The sequence below is a fragment of the Rhinolophus ferrumequinum genome (genome assembly GCF_004115265.2).
Source record: "Rhinolophus ferrumequinum isolate MPI-CBG mRhiFer1 chromosome 5 unlocalized genomic scaffold, mRhiFer1_v1.p scaffold_110_arrow_ctg1, whole genome shotgun sequence".
In the NCBI taxonomy this organism is placed as follows: Eukaryota; Metazoa; Chordata; class Mammalia; order Chiroptera; family Rhinolophidae; genus Rhinolophus; species Rhinolophus ferrumequinum.
This window is the reverse complement of record NW_022680355.1, coordinates 8256960-8274258: the sequence shown is the minus strand read 5'-3', so window position 1 is coordinate 8274258 and position 17299 is coordinate 8256960. Positions and strand designations below refer to the sequence as shown.

At 45.9% G+C, this 17299-nt stretch overlaps 1 protein-coding gene across 1 annotated transcript in view; it reads left to right on the top strand.

Annotated features, from left to right (window-relative positions):
- The first annotated feature begins 11370 nt into the window (after nt 1-11370).
- The window catches only part of C5H10orf67 (chromosome 5 C10orf67 homolog), a 109964-nt gene continuing 104035 nt past the window's right edge, over nt 11371-17299 (top strand). The window contains exons 1-2 of the mRNA XM_033100524.1: nt 11371-11565; nt 11723-11991. Coding sequence (XP_032956415.1) covers nt 11371-11565; nt 11723-11991 — 464 coding nt within the window. The remainder of the gene's footprint in view (nt 11566-11722; nt 11992-17299) is intronic.

Here is a 17299-nt window from a genome sequence, read left to right as displayed (position 1 = left end):
AAAAAATGAATAGAAAAAAGTGTATAGAATAAGGACAGAAAGAAAATATTTTTGTACAGCTGTACAATGTGTTTCTTTTAAGCTGTTATTACAAAAGAGTCAAAAAGTTATAAAAAGACTGTAACGTAAAAAAGTTACAGCAAGCTAAGGTCAATTTATTATAGAAGAAAGAAAATTTGTAATAAACGTAGTGTAGCCTGAGTGTACAGTGTCCATACAGTCTCCAGTAGTGAACAGTAACGTCCCAGGCCATCACACTCACTCACCACTCACCCACTGACTCAACCAGAGCAACGTCCAGTCCTACAAGCTCCATTCATGGTAAGTGCCTTCCACAGGTGTACCATAGTTTATCTTTTATACTGTATTTTATTGTGCCCTTTCTATGTTTAGATATGGTTAGACTCACAAATACCCACCATTGTTACAATTGTCTGTAGAATTCAGCACAGTAACAGGCTATACAGGTTTGTAGCCTAGGAGCAGTAGGCTGTACCATAGAGTCTGGGTGTGTGGCAGGATAGACCATCTAGGTTTGCGTAAGTGAACGCCACGGTATTCGCACAATGATAAAATCACCTAAGGATGCTTTTCTCAGAATGTGTCCCAGGTGTTAAAGGTTTGGGTAGCATTTAACTGATTGGACGAGGCCCATCCACATTATGGAGGGTAATCTGCTTTACTCAAAATTTTCCAATTTAAATATTAATCTGATCCAAATTACTCCCACAGAAACATCCAGAATAATGTTTGACCACATATCTTAGCACCATGGTCCAGTGGTCCAGCCTGGCTGACACATAAAATTAACCATCACAATCACACATAACTTTTCCTAACTGGACCAATCTCTTTGATTGGTGGCTTGAACCTAGATCCAGAATGTCCTGATGGAATTTCACCTTTCTCTCTCCTCATTTTTATTGATGATGGGCGATTCCTTCTTCTTCATAAGGAATATGGCAGCAGACCATTAAGGTCTCTCTAGCCTAAAATAGCTGCTTTTCCTCTGGAAGGCAAGGTTTCCTGAGCATCAAGCAATGGTAGTTTGGATTAATTTCTCAGCCTCCCCTCTAGAAAGCAGTCAACAGGATCTTCCCCACCCAGTTTTCTAATGTCAACTACTGAGTACTACAACTCTTTAGGAATAACTGTTTTAAAGAACTTATTCAGCATTAGTCATCGACTCACTTGACAAATACTTATTGAACAAATACTATGTGGATGGCATGGGTGGTGGGGCTATGGATAGAAGGATGAAAAAGACAGATACAGATTTTATACATCAAAATCAGTTATATTAAGGAAGCTTTTATCATTTCTTCTGGCTTCCCAGAAAACTGACCAAACTTGATCACACGCAATTCTTAAGTTTCTTTGGATAGATGTATTTTTTAAAGAAGTTTGATGAAGGTGAAGATTCGCTATTTCCCCACAACCTGGCTCTCAGCTTATAACAAAAGCCAACTGTCAGGCACACTCATTTGCAAGCAGGCCCCAGTTTATGTAACCCGTTTAGTGAGGTTCACGAAGTCCCACCTTTCTGTCCTTTCCGGTGTTCTGAGTACCATCAGGAAGAAGGTTCTTTTGAAGCAGATGTAATAACATTTCAGAAGCAAGATCCTAGGCCATTTTAGGAGCCATCAGGCAACTATAAAGCAAAGGCTGAACAGAACTGTTAGGGGATCAAGCTCCAAGCCCCATCTCTCAGGGTTTAAGTTACAGCCTTTGTGAGATTTTTGCATACTGTCCCTGCAAGGGTGGGAGGGTTTCTGAACTATTTCCGCTGACCTACATATCTTGAACATCTTTAAACCACCAGTTTGAATCCATTTCTGATATTTGCTGAGCTGGTCAATAGGCCACTACATTCACCAATGAAAACCCATCACTAATAATCAGTATATTAACCGGCACAGTGCGGCTTGTTGATTCAGAACCGTTACTAGCAAGGAGAGGTTGGAGTAGTGCCTTCTGTAGTGTGGGCTTCCTGATTTGACCAATGGTTTGTGGACCATCCCTGGACTGTGTATTTACTGATCAGCACCTTGGTTGTATACTTGGTTAGTATAGTATAGTAACTATACTATATTTACTGACCAGCACCTTGGTTATATACTTGGTTATAGCATAACCCACGTAACATACACATAATAGCTCTTGGTGTACACTGAGGTATTTCCAAGTATATAAACAGACAATGTAACAATAACACTACTGTGTTCTCCTCTGTCCAACATTCCCTACTTGTTCTCAAAATTGCTAAATTAAAATTTTTTTTGTACCACACTTCCCAGATAGGGTTTGAAGCTGAAGGACGATCAAAGGTGCCAAATATTGCCGTTACAGGACTTAATGAGAGAACTGAGCTAAGGCAAAGCCTGACTTGGCAGTTTACTAGAGGGAACACCTTGTCTCTGAAGCTAGTCCTCACGTATGCAGGTCTAAATGCTGTATTTTACCATTTCATTTAGGTTAGGGGAATACTCACATGAACCAAAATCACACCTTTGCTGTCTAGGTCAAGTCTTTCTTGGGAATCTGTACCTGAGAATCTGAATTAGTTATTGGCAAGCTGCCTTATGACACTAGAAATAGAACAAAGAAGTAGATGGTCCTATGTGGGGACTTTGTCCACGTTATGGAAAAGCCTGATGAATGTTCCACTTCTCAGGAGAGCAGATCTCTCTATGGTTTGATGAAATGGAGCCCACATGAAAAGATCTTTGTCTGATAAACGATCTACCTTACTTCACTGATGCTAAGAGTCACATATTTAACAGCTTTGAATGAAATCTCAGGTTGCATGAAATATGGTAATTACCAGTTTAAACTCTCCATTCAGGTTTCTACTTTTCCTGAACCATCTCACCACACATTGCATTATACATGTTACAGATTTCCTAGGCTACATTCCACACATGAAGAGCCACTCTAGTCACATGACCACACCTAGAAATTTTCCAAATTTTCCTCAGCAGCTGGTTCACGAATCTCTCAGGTGGGCTCACTTCTGCACATGGCTAAGATCTATCATTTTCTTCACATTTTTACTAACCTCCCTTTTAAAGATCTAAATTTAGCTCCAAATAGAGGAAACCCTTTACTACAGTATTCAAGGACACTTGGCAGTAAGATCCAAATTCCGTATCAGTGTTGCTCCTCCCAAACTCCGTATCAGGCTTCTCATCTTGGTTTTCAGCTTTAGCCAAGTGACAAACACTTAGTAATGGACTTTTTTTTTTTTTTTTTACAAGAGTGTATATGTTCTCTCATTGCAGTAAAATTTAAGACATTAAAATGATCTAGTCTCAGGAGTTTTTCCATAAAGGATTTAGTAGCGTAATGTCCTAGCTTAGGGCCTTGCTATCGCCTTTCCCAACCTTTTATTTAAGAACTTTGGTGATGGATGAAGCACAACATACAACAAGTTTACATAACAGAGACTGCACCACATAATCATAGATTATGGCTGGTGATAAAAGAAAAATAATCACTTTACATGTGATGACTCTCCAGAAAGAATTTAAATTACAAACCTAAGCTGAAAGCTCTTGGCTTTTATTAGACTGCAGAACTGATAGTAGCCAACTAGAATTTATAACTGGCTATGTTTAGAGTCAGCAGTTGATCCTTAATCAAATCCTCATGCTATTTCATCTGAGATATTATCACTTGTAATAATTGGTAGGTGATATTTTCATATAAATACGCATTATATTTATACATGTGTGTGTTTCAGAGAAGCATTTGAAATTTTAAAATTGTACCATAAGTCCTATAAATTAACAAGTAAAACTGATTTTACCTTCTGAAATATTCAAATTTTTAAAATTGGAAAACTTTAAACAATGTTTTCCTCAACTGAGGTTTAGAAGGAAGCAACACAGTCTTTGACGGGCTAGTATTTGTCTTGCAGTGTACTGCATGCTTTTCTCACTTTATAGATTATTCTTCCCAACCACCCTGAAAGGTTCATTATCCAGTTTTTACTAATGAGAAAAGAGAGGCTCAGAGATGTTTACCCAATGTTCTAAAGGAAGTAAGTTTCAGAGAGAGTTTTTTCTTTTCTTTTTATTTTATTTTAATGTTTACTCCAGAGCTCATGAGCTTTCCATTAAAACCCATCGATGAATTCAACGTGTATACAAAAAGCCTGGATTTATTCCGACAGGTGCTTTGACAGTGCCAACCCCAATTCTCACAGGTGAGAATATGATCTGAAGTGAACAATTTTATAAGGCAGAACACCTGAGAGATAAATGTAGGTAACCGACAAGAGAAGTGTTATGGAGTTAACAGATTCAAAAACAATTATCATCATAATGTGGTCTCCTAGACACTGAAATCTGAAACTTCTTGATATTCTCTAGTAAGGTTTCTAACACAGAGGTTTTGTTCAGTACCTGTTTTTGTGGGATGGCGTGACTACACAGTCCATATCGTCAATAAATGCTGCACAGAGCTGACTAACGACTCACGAAATCTACAATTTGGTCTGTCGTGCGGGAGACGCTGCTCGCTGCACCATTTGTCGTGCAGGGTGGCCTGCGGGGTCTCAGTTCCCACTCCCCGCATAAGAACGCAGGACATGGTGAGGCCAAAAGGGAACACCCACGGAGCCATAGATAGGGGAGTCATACCACTACAGTCTCACTGGTGGCACTATAGTCTCACTGGTGGCTGGAGTCACACGACCTGCAACCTGCTGTCCGCTTCTCTGCCTGCCAACCCACCCACTCACTCTCGACGCCCTCTCCAACCAACGCAGACGCAGCAGCCACATCAGGGGCCAAGTGGTTAACTGGTAACAGCTGAGGGTAAGCCAGCCACAGCCAACGGCCATCCACCACCCGAGCCAGCACCTTTCTACGTGAGGCCGCAAGCCTAGAAACTGCTCTCTGGGACTCTGTCCCCACAGGTCTACCTCCTCAGTTTCAAAATATTCATTTAGAATTGCATTAGTAAAATAGCCAACAGCTTTTCACAGGCTTTCACTATCTTGGCCTGGTCCTAAACAGATCAGATTTTTTTTCTTTTAACTTGGAATTTTACTCTTTATATTTAAATTTTTATATCCATTGTGGTTAAAAAAAGTATTTTAAGTTAAGAACTTATTACAAATCTATACATTTCTTTCTTTAAATATGTTTTTATTACATAATAACATGTTCCCAAGTAGACTTAAAAGGTAGATTTTAAAAATAAAAACCTCCATAGAGTAAATGCAGCTCTTTTTCTCCTCTGTTCATTTCTCCAAAGGAAAACAAGACTTCAGAGAAGATTGTTTTGGTTGGTTATGATTTCTGTTTGGTATTTGGGGCTTGTGGGGACAGAGCCAGGAGTGTAGTTTCCAGACTCTCGGCCTCACATAGAAAGGTGCTGGCTCAGGTAGTAAATGGCCATCAACTGTGATTACATGGCCATCAGCTGTGGCTAGTTGGCCGTCAGCTGTAACCAGTGAGCCGTTGGCCACTAGTGTAACTGCTGTGGCTACACTAGCAGATAAAATGGGGGCTAGCAAGAAGATGGTCGCTGAGCTAGCAAGCGCGGATTGCAGAGAGGCGGATTGCAGCTAGCAAGTGGGGTTGGTTGGTTGGCAGAGAAGTGGATGGCAGGTTGCGAATAGTGTGGCTCCTGCTTCCTGTGTCTCCAACCCAGCCGCCAGCGAGAATATAGTGGTATGACTCCCCTACCTATGGCTCTGTGGGTGTTCCCTTTTGGCCTCACTGTGCCCTGTGTTCTTATGTGGGGAGCGGGACTAGAGGCCCCCGCAGGCCACCTCGCACGACAAATGGTGCAGCGAGCAGGGTATGGCGCCAGCCAAAACTCTCCGAAAGGATGGTGGAGCAATCTGTGCGTGTGAGAACTCAGTCTCGGGAAGCCCATGAGGAGCAGCGCCAGAGACGGGGAGCGCAGTCTGCCTGGGAGAAACATGACCCCTCGGTGAATTGATTGTCCTCTAGAGCCTCCGGATGGCATGTCGCCCTGTTGGCCATAGCAGGCATTAACGGCTTTTTGGTAGGCTGCTGCTGTAGGCTCCGAGGGTTGCGGACATCTTACACCGAGGCCTGTACACACTCAGACACCTGGCATGGCGAGCAAGATTCCGACCAGGTGCCAGACCAGGTGTCCCAGTTGGAGGCACTGGAAGCTTGGGTCCGCCTGTTAGAAGAGGGGCCCCACAGTGGAGAGACTCGGAGACAGAGGCGGAGGAAGCAAGTGGAGACAATGTAGCTCCCAACCCCCAAGCCCGGCCAATCTTGAAGCAAAGAGTAAAACGTGAGCAACCTTTGGGCCGCAGCTGCATGGCGTTGCTGCTGGCAACCCAGCTGTGACTGAGTTCACAATCTACACCCCTTACACTCCCACTGAGTTGCAGGAGCTGAGGAGGCGGTACAAACAGAGCCTTGGAGAGCCAGTCTCGGCTTGGCTACTACGTTTATGGGATGAGGGAGCAGACAACATTCTCTGCTCCCCAGGCGAGAGGGAAAAGCTAGCCTTCGTGACAGTGCATCCGTCCCTGCGACAAAGGTTACAGAACTGCCATAGGATGGCCCACGACCAGGGCAACCACACTCTAATGGAGTGGCTCACTGCTGCGGTACGCACAGTCTGGGGACAGGCTGGCGAGCTGCCAGACACTGTGAGTCAATGGCAGTCATATACAGAACTTACGCAGATCATCCGTGAAATGGGTATGAGACATGCTTTTTTCAACCCTAATATGCAGAGGCTGGATGACGAGCTTTTTACAGCCAGCATGAGAGATCTTGTGTTGGATACTGCACCTGCAAGTGCTTTTGGATCCTTGGTTGCCATTCTTACGCCCTATGTGCGGCGACGGATCCATGAAGTTACAACTGCCATGGCCACCCTAGGGGATGTTGAAAGCTGGAGGCGAAGGAAGTTAAGACAGGAGGTCTGCGCAGTCTAGACCTGGAAGCCCAAATCCAAAGTAAAGGGGCGAGGTCGCAGGCCTCAGAGAGTAACACGCGCACAGATGTGGCGTGATCTTGTGGCAGCAGGGGTCGATTGGGAAAAAATAGACCAACAACCCAATGCACTCTTGTTGGAACTTTGGAAACAGTTGCGTCCGGAACAGTAATTCCGGAGAAGCTTAAAGGAGAAGTCTGGGAAAGCGCGACCCGTGTACCTCCAGGACTTCAGGCAGCCGCTTGAGGCCGACTCCTTCCAGCTTGATTAGGGGTGGGGCCAAGGTACCCGGTCAGAGGGGATGAGCAGGGACCGGAGGCCCCACGTGCAACTGTCCATACATTGGTCCCCTTCTAATGTGCAGAGGGTTTTGGCCCTAGTTGACACTGGCGCAGACTGCAGTCTCATTTATGGGAACCCAGAATTGTTCCCCAGACCAGCAATCTTCATTTATGGTTATGGGGGAAAGACTGTGACTGTGAAAGCTGTTTCCTTACCACTGGCTATAGGAAGGCTTCCCCCTCGTACCTACAAGGTTTATGTCTCCCCCGTTCCGGAGTATATTCTAGGGGTGGACGTGCTACATGGCCTCAGCGTACAGACGTCGGTAGGAGAGTTCCATCTCCGGATCCGGGGGGTGAAAGCGGTGACATGCGGGCATGCTCACCACCCTCCTCAAGTGTTGCCATAGCCCTGGTGCGTGGTTACGTTGCGACAGTACCGCCTGCCAGGAGGGCAGGAGGAGATTGGTCACACAATATTGGAATTGGAGAAGGCACATATTGTGAGGTCAATGCACAGTCCTTTTAACTCCCCAGTATGGCCTGTCAAGAAGCCAGATGGGACCTGGCAAATGACTGTGGACTATAGGGAGTTAAATAAGGTGACGCCACCCTTGCACGCTGCAGTGCCTTCAAAACATGATTTGATGCATCGTCTGACTATCCGCCTGGGAACATATCACTATGAAGTGGACTTGGCCAATGCTTTTTTCTCCATTGACATTGCACCCGAGTGTCAAGAGCAGTTTGCTTTTACTTGGGATGGGTGGCAGTGGACTTTTCAAGGCCTTCCACAAGGATACTTGCACAGCCCCACTATCTGCCACGGGCTCGTGGCCCAGGATTTGGCACAGTGGGATCGCCCATCCTCTGTGGCCTTGTTTCATTATGTCGATGATATTATATTAACATCTGATTCTCTTTCAGATTTAGAGCAAGCAACTCCCTCTCTTCTCCGCCACCTGAAGTCACGCGGCTGGGCGGTGAATGAGGAAAAGGCCCAAGGCCCTGGCTTATCCGTCAAGTTTTTGGGTGTTGTGTGGTCGGGTAAGACAAAGGTCATACCTGAGGCGATTATTGACAAAATACAAGCCTTTCTCCAGTCAACCAAGGTCTCCCAACTGCAGACATATTTGGGTCTGCTAGGATATTGGCAGGCATTTGTACCCCGTTTAGCATAAATAGCAAGGCCCTTGTATAGCATGATAAAAAGGGGGGCCTCATGGGATTGGACAGAGGCTATAAAGCAAGGCCTTTGTTGCCACAAAACAGGCAGTACAGCAGGCACAGGCTCTGCAAGTAGTGGACCCTGGCCGCCCATTTGAACTTGATGTTCACATAACCCAAGAGGGGTACGGATGGGGCCTCTGGCAACGGCAGGAGCATCTCCGGTCGCCAGTGGGATTTTGGTGCCAATGTGGAAAGGAGCGAAGTCCGCTCCTCTCTAATAAAGAAACAGCTGGCCGCTGTGTGCGCAGCCCTAGTGGCCACAGAAGCCATCACAGGAACGGCACGGGTGTTGGTTTGAACAACCTATCCCGTCCAGGGATGGGTCCATACGTGGACCCAGGGACCCAAAACGGGGGTGGCACAGACCACCACTCTCGTCAAGTGGGGTACCTACTTGGAGCAACGTAGCACCCTTAGTTCAAGCCCTTTGAGCACAGAACTACAACAGGTCCTGGGGCCTGTGGAGCTTGTAGGCCAGGCTGAGCCAAGCGCTCTGCCTAGAGGGGAGGACTTGGAGCCCTCGCCCTACAAAGCAGGACAGTCCCCAGTACCTGAGGATGCCTGGTTTACCGATGGTTCTAGCCGAGGGGCTGCAGCCGTTTGGACGGCTATTGGTGTGCAGCCCAAAACAGACACTATTTGGTTTGATACTGGGATGGGCCAGAGTAGCCAGTGGGCTGAGCTACGGGCTGTGTGGATGGTAATCAGCCACGAGCCCGGGCCCCTAGTTATTTGTACTGACAGTTGGGCGGTGTTCCAGGACCTAACGTTGTGGCTCCCTACATGGAAACACCAAAACTGGTTGGTAGGAGACCATCCACTGTGGGGTCAAGCCATGTGGCAGGACCTCTGGGACCTAAGGCAGAGAAAGGAGGTGACCCTAATGCATGCCACAAGTCACTCTCCCTTAGTGTCCCCAGGTAACGATGAAGCAGATGCCCTAGCACGGGTCCAAAGGTTAGAATGGGCTCCTGCAACTGATGTGGCCCATTGGCTGCATAGGAAATTGCAGCACGCCGGAACCCAAACCATGTGGCAGGTGAGCAGACGCTGGGGTCTGCCTTTGAAATGGCAGGAGATAGCAGATGCCTGCTATGATTGTGCCGTCTGTGCCCAGGACAGACCCCAAAGACGGAGGCTCCCCTGGGAGACACAGCAGATTACGTGAGGGAGGGTGCCCCTCACTCGCTGGCAAGTGGATTACATTGGACCTTTGCCTAAGGCCCGCAATGCTATGTTTACGTTCACAGCAGTGGACACTGCTACAGGGTTGATGTTTGCTTGGCCGTGTCCGGCTGCAGATCAGCTGCATACAGTGGTCGCTCTTACGCGGCTGTGCGCCCTCTATGGGTGCCCCCAAGTCATTGAAAGTGACAGGGGTATCCATTTTACTGGGCAAGAAGTGCAGCGCTGGGCTGCCAGGATGGACGTGCAATGGTTGTTTCATACCCCGTATAACCCACAAGCAGCTGGAATGATTGAACGCTACAACAGCCTTTTGAAGCAAGGCCTCCAGGTGTCAAAACACCCTCCCACGATGCATGACTGGGCCTTGCGTCTATGGGACGTCTTGAGAATCCTGAATGAGAGACCACGGAAGGGAGGGCCCACACCAGTAGAAACTTTGCTACATCGAACGGCCGCTCCCATTCAATTACAAGTTACCACAAGTGAGACTCTGTTAAAGCCAGGCTATGACAGAAATGGAAACATTTTGCTGCCAGCACCCACATGCTTGAAAGCAGGGGAACGGCAGCAATGGACTTGGCCCTGGCAGGTCAAAAACCCCCACTGTCGGTGGTTGGGCCTGATTAGCCACATGGGGGGCTGGTTTGACTCATGATTTGCAAGTGACGCCAGGGGTGATGGCTGAGTGGCCACCCCAAGTGACTGTAGTATACGGAGGTCCCGATGCCAGGATGATTTTGCGAGGAACCTATGTGCTCTCACTATGGCCTATTATGGGGTCCCCTGTTCTGTTACATATTGAAACTACGCAAGGGACCCCAAGCAATGCCATAAAGATCTGGTACCACAAACCGGGAAAGGAGCCAGTGGCAGCGACCCTCCTTTCCCAGGACAAAAAGCTAGCATGTATCCTCCCAGATGGAAGGGATTTGCCATTGTTCGTTCCCAAGACTACTGGTTCTTTCCGTCTATAGGTGCCTGGAAGCTAATATGACATAGGGACCCTCGCAGAAGATGCTTGTCATGTAAATTGTGAGGCGAGACCCTGTAGGGGTGGAGTGTGGGGACAGAGTCCCAGAGAGCAGTTTCCAGGCTCTCCACCTCACGTGGAGAGGTGCTGACTCGTAGTAGATGGCCGTCAGCTGTGGCTAATTGACCGTCAGCTGTAACCAGTTAGCCAATTAGCCACTGAGATAACTGCCGTGGCTGCGTTGGCTGGTAAGTCGAGTCGAGAGAGTCGAGTCCAGTGAGTTGGTTGGTTGGCAAACAGAGAAGCGGACAGCAGGCTGCAGGTCGTGTGACTCCAGCCTCCCTTGAGACTATAGTGGAATGACTCCCCTCCCTATGGCTCCGTGGGTGTTCCTTTTTGGCCTAGCCATATCCTGCATTCTTATTTGGGGAGCGGGACTAAAGGCCCCACAGGCCACCTCCCACAACAAATGGCCCAGGGAGCAGGGTCTCCCGCAGGACGATTAAGAAATTTCTCCTATTATTGTAGAAACTTAGTAAAAATGAATTCCACACTGCACAGTATAGCTTAAAACTTAACACCTTAGTTTGGACCTTAGTTCATGTTAAATAGGTATCTAGGCCAGCGTAATCCCTGCAAAAAATTTTTTTGTCCACAAACGCCTCCATCTGTGGTCAAGCGGCACATGTTAGCAATTCATCAGGCTGCCTGCTTCCTTCTTGTTATGGCATTGCTCTGAGAGCTTTGGGCTCGTGACACGTGAGCATGGTTACTGGATGGGTGCACTATTTCTTGTCCTCCTTGAGAGTGACCTTTAGCATAGGGTGGAAGGCCACGAACACGGAAAGCGAGGGCCACAGAGCCACGGGTATTGTAGAAAGAAAGCAGCTCAGGAATCCACGCCCCCCAAGTGCGCGGGCCTCTCGTGAAGCTGAGAGCAGACCTTTAGAAGAAGAGAAGGTAAATTGGGGCGTGGCGGGAGGCTGCAGATATGTAGGGGTCCAGCTTTATGGGGACATTTCAGCCACAGTCTGGCTGGTGGACGTGCAGGGAAGAGAGAGCCTTGTCGAGAAGTCCTGAGTGGGGCGGGCAGTGGAAGCCTCACTCGGGATTCTAGAGCACGCCCAGCGGTCCCCTCGCTCCTGGCAGCGCCGCCAACCCTTGGATTCTCGCGCCCAGCCGGTTTCCTAGGAGTCGCCATGGCAACGGACGCTGGCTTCTGGATTCTGACTCCTTCCAGCCCAAATCTCCACTGGAGGTGCATGGCCGCGAGGCCATTTCCGGGGCTCCGATGGAGACCTTGGACGACGAGCTCCAGAGAGAGGAGTGCCCGAAGATCCTCGAGCATCTCGAGTCCGCTATTGAACAATTCCAGACCTGCCCCAGGTGACCACGCGAGCTGCAGCGCCCCGCGTGGCGTCGCCTTCCCTTCCGCTGGGTTCCACCCGCGGCTCCCTGCGCCCTTTTCCCGCGCCACCAGGCCGAGCTCCACCGCTTTCCGGCCCCGCGCTCCCGGCCACAGTGCTGCTGTTTTGATTTCTTAAATGTATTACTGTACATTAAGAGCACGGACTCTGGAGCCAGACTGCCTGGGTTCAGATCCTGACGACCCTCTTACAGGGCCCATCCATGAGTTGGGCAAGTTACTTAACTTCTTTGAGCCTCAGTTACCTCACTGGAAAACAGCCATGATGATGATGATGAATAGTGCCTACCTCATAGTGATTATTTAATGAGATATTCTGGTTAACATGTTTAGAAGAGTGCCGTACCTACCTATATAGTACATGGCACCAATTGTTATTCCTTGATCCTTTTTTACAGTTTCTACCTTTCGTACTAATTCTTTGTCCCCTCTGCCTCAATTTTATTTGGATAATGTAGACCTGATGTTTCTCGAAAAATAAATTTTTCTTTTTAAAAACCTTTTTAAAATCGGTAGGTGGCCAGCAGCAGGTTAGCCTCTATGAGAGCACTTGCAATTCTCTAAGACGAGGGGCCTCATGTGCCAGGTGGCCTGGTGTAGAGGCAAGCCCCTGTCACTGAGACAGCTCCAGAGAGAGAAGGGACCACAGCTGTCCTAGCCCAGCGGTGGGGACTGACCCGGTGAGACTGTGCTGCCCACTGAGCTCAGTCTCCCCAGCTCAACTGTATTAAGTGGGTGCGTTTGTTAAAATGCATCAGGGTACACACAGGACCTGGTTTATTGGCAGTTATGAAAGGCACATATTGGCAGGAGCGTGGTAAGCACCGTAGGCACACAGTGTCTACCGTGTTCTAGTTGTTTACTGATAAGAATGACTTCCTGCCCTGGATTCCTTGGCATTCTGTGGCAGGTAGTTAGTTCTCCAACAAAACACACCCGCTGGGCTCAGTGAACAGACTGACAGTACCAGGTGCTCAGTGAGCACATGGTGCCTGAGCAAAGGAGCCACTGATGCACATGTGCATTTCTCTTCACCCACAGTGCTAGGGGGACTGTGTTGGTGCCCTGGTACGAGTGTTTGAGTAGGAGATGGTAGAGTACTGACTGCAATCCTGGCATTAAGGCAGAGGTAGGCATTGGGGAGACAGCAGTGTACCAATGGACAACAGTTTCACCTTTGTGAAGTTTACATTCCAGTCAGGAAACCAATGACAGACAAGCAAACTATATAATAAGTAAGTTAGATAGTAGTAAGTGCTAGAGAAAAAAAAAAACAAAGTAGGCGGGAGCAGCAGGAATCATGTGTGGATTGTAACTTTAGATACTGTGATCAAGGAAGGCTTGGCCAAGATGACATTGGGGTGAAGACTGCTGGCTTGAGAGGGAGTCATGTGGATATATCAGGGGACAGAGAGTGTTCCAGGCAGAGAACAAGAAATGGAAAGGAGTGGGCCTGGGTGTCCCAGGACCAGGAGGAGACCTGTGTGTCTGGAGCAAAATGAGAGGGAAGAGCAGTGGAGATGAGATCAGAGGTAAGAGGATAGTGCCAGGTGGTCTGAGACCTAGATCACTGTACGGACTTCAGCTTTGACTTCGATAGATGACATGTTTTTTTAACACTACTGAGCAATTCTCCAAATTCTTAGTGGACACTGACTGGGTGTCCTACAATTTAACTCAACTCTGACACTATCTACCAGGAGATAACGTCAAATCCCGTAGGATAAGGGCTCAAGCATTCCCAAGCTGTGAAATGGGAAGACCAAAATGTATAATTCTTATTATAAATCACGTTAGCACAGATGGGAAGTCACAAAGGGACTGGAGGAGAGGAATGACATGATCTGATTCATCATTCAACAAAATGTCTCTGGCTGATGTTTTAATAGTAGATTATAATGAGGATAAGGGCTGAAACAGGGAAACCAGTTAGGGGATATAGGGGAGGAAAATAATTTTCCCTCAACCGTTCTAGGTTCTTGGCTGAGACCCTAACACCCCTGCCCCCTTAATAAAGGACAGATTAACAGGAGAAAAACAGAAGTTTAATAACATGTATACCTCCTGTATACATGGGAGGTACCCAGGAAAACTCTCTCTCTGAAATGGCTGCATCCACCACTTTGAATACCATATCCAGCTAACAACAAAAGAAGGGTGTGGGGGTGGGGGTCGGGGGAAGCCAGTTTTGGAAGGCTACAAAGAAAAGCAGAGTAAACAAGGATAAGGTTTGTTATTGCAGATTTAAGTCAGTTTATCCTGTGATTTAGTCATCTTTTGGGTGCAGAGGAGACCTTTACAAATGGAGATTTTCTTTATAAATATAAATTTCTCGTGCAAAAGGGGAACTTCTACTCTGTTGTCAGAGCTTCCCTTGTGTCAGCAGTTTCTCAAAATAATTAGCTCAAAATAATCCTTATGCCAAAGAGGCGTATTTTGGGGTACCATATTCTGCTACCCTTTAAGTCTGGAGTTCAAAAGGGAGGTCTAGGCTGGCTATATCAACTTGGCAGTAATTGGTACAAAGATGGATCTAGAGCTGGGAGACTTGGTGAGATCACCTAAGGAAATGAGTGTACGAAGAAAAGTCTCTTTGAGACTTGGTGCACATGGAAGTTGTGTGTGTTCTTTGAAGAGGGAAGCAATGGTTTCCTTATTTAAAATTGAGCAGTATACCATAGTGAAAACTTAGCATACCTAATGTCATTTTCTTTGACTCATTCATTAATGAACACTTATTAGGATATAGGCTATTCTAGGGTTCAGCCAGAAATGTCATTGCATTCTATTAGTAAATATTCATTGATCTGTTTTCTAGAGTAAATTAACACATTAATTTTGTACCTAGTTTAGTAAAAAACCATAATTGTTATCTTTCCAAGACTATTTTATGCATAACAACCATGCTATTGTTCACAGAGACTATAAATAAGGACTGTGTAGGAACCACTTAGCTAAATTTGTTTGTGATGTGGGTTTCCATTCTAGGCAGTGGGGTTTTCATCTAAAATTAGAGGCATTGGGATTTGATGGGAAACTGAAGAAGGAACCTTCATGTTTCACTTATGTTCTAAATGAGCCATATCTTTCCAAATCAGTCGTACAGTAAGTTAGGACTCAAAGGACCTTAAAGTCATGGGCTTATTCTCCCCAGGGATGGAGAATAAGAAACTTTCACTTCAGGCATATGGTATTAGATGAGTTATTTACTCTCTTTGAACCTCAGTTTCCCCATCTTCAAAACAAGAAAGCTAGTATCTTTTTTATGAGATAATTGGGAGAATAACCTGAGGGGAAAATGTGTGTGTTGATGCATATATCTTAACAAAGCACATGGGACAAGATAAGCACTCAATAGGCACTGATATTATTTTTAGCCACTTTAAAGGAGATAGCTATAAAATTTTTGAACCTGATTTAAAAGTATTATATTGTAATATTATAATATTATGGCACCAGAAAGAATAACTGAAAATATTATTCCATGTTTTAAGAGCATATCCTGAAAATATGTTTTGGGTGGTATTTTTTTTTTGCACTTTTTAATGTATTGTTTTCAAGTTTTATTGAGATGTAATTGACATATAAAATGATATATTTGTAATATTAACTATCCACATTTCACAAACCTACCACCCACAATAGATGTTTTTTTTGCTTAATATGGAAAGAAAAGAAAGAGCATACATGTTCTTAATGAAAAATGAAGTTGAATTATAAAAAGGAGCCCCTTGGCACTGGGGAGATAAAGGATTGCATTTCTAGATTTGAAGGATGAATCACAGAGGGCTGTTAAATGTGCTGTATTAAAGGTAATAAAGAAACAGGTTAAGTTTAGGTGGCTGTTTGTATTTATTATATTGATGTAGCAGCACTCAGGGTCCAGACAGGAGGCAGAAACCTTATCAGTATTTAAACAGGGAATATTTCCTGTATCTTGTTAAACATTAACAAGGATTTTTAACTAGTAAAAGGCAGTAAGAAGACTTACGCAGTATTGTAAGAGCAAATGAAAACTGTAGCTGTGACCCCATCACCCAAGGGCAATAAAAGAGTAAAGAAGGAAGGACCTAAGAATTTAGAAACCCCCACCCCACCAAAAGCTGAGATTAAAACCTCATAGGAGAGGACTTGTCTGGTGGCAGAGGAACTTGCCACAGGGTGCTGGCCAGAGCTGGTCCATGGGGATGGCTGTCAAGTGGCCAAGAAATGCTGAAAGATGCATATAAGTTCTTCACCTAGCTTGGAGATCCAAGTCATTCCAGAAGGTCCTGAGTCCTCAAAAGTCATGCTTTTGTTTATTTATTTATTTATTTATTTATTTATTTATTTAATTTTTTTTGGTTGCTATATTTTTCTATCAATCTTTACCATTGTAGGGGAGGAAACATAATTTTCCCTTTACCCTTCTGGGTTCTTGGCTGAGACTCCCCTGTAATAAAAGACAGATTAACAGGAGAAAAACAAGTTCAATAACACGTATACCTCCTGTATACATGGGAGATACCCAGGAAAACTGAGTAACCCTCGAAATGGCCCAAGCCACCACCTTAAATACCATATCCAGCTAAAGAGAAAAGATACTGGGGGGTGAGGGGGAAGCCAGCTGTAGGAGGTTATCAGACAAAGCACAGTATGATTGTTATGCAGATTCAAGCCTGAGCCTTCTCTATCGATGAGACTGAGTCACCCTTCTTTTCCTGGTACAGAGAGGGAGACACCCTTACAAATGGCCATTTCTTCCCAAGAGGCGTATTTTTGGGTGGCAAACTTGGCTCCCCTTTAGCATGGAAATGCTAAGAGCCCCCCCTTCCAAGACTCTCCTGGGTTCCAAACATAGTTTCCCTGACTCCATTGTATACCAACAACCCACTTTCCCCTTGGTGATCAGAAACAATCACCTCACCAGTAGAATGACTCTTTCTCAGCCTTTGGTTCAGTGTTTCTGGCAGGAAGCATTTTCCCTTTGGGCACTAAGACCTCCAAACCAGCAGATTATAAAGGTGTTGGGGCAGGAAACAGTCATTTCAGGAGTGGGTCATTAGATGTAATCACCAGAGGAGCCACTCTACTCCTATCTTTGATTCCTAGGCCTATAGCTGTGGTAGAGAGAGCACGACTACTGATTCAAAGCACACACTGCATCCCATAAGACAGGACTGCATCCCTGCACGGATTTGTTTCTCAACTGCCATAACTAAATCTTCACTAAGCTATTTTACTGGTCCATTAGGCCGGCCACTACTGGATGATGGGCCATGTGGTAAG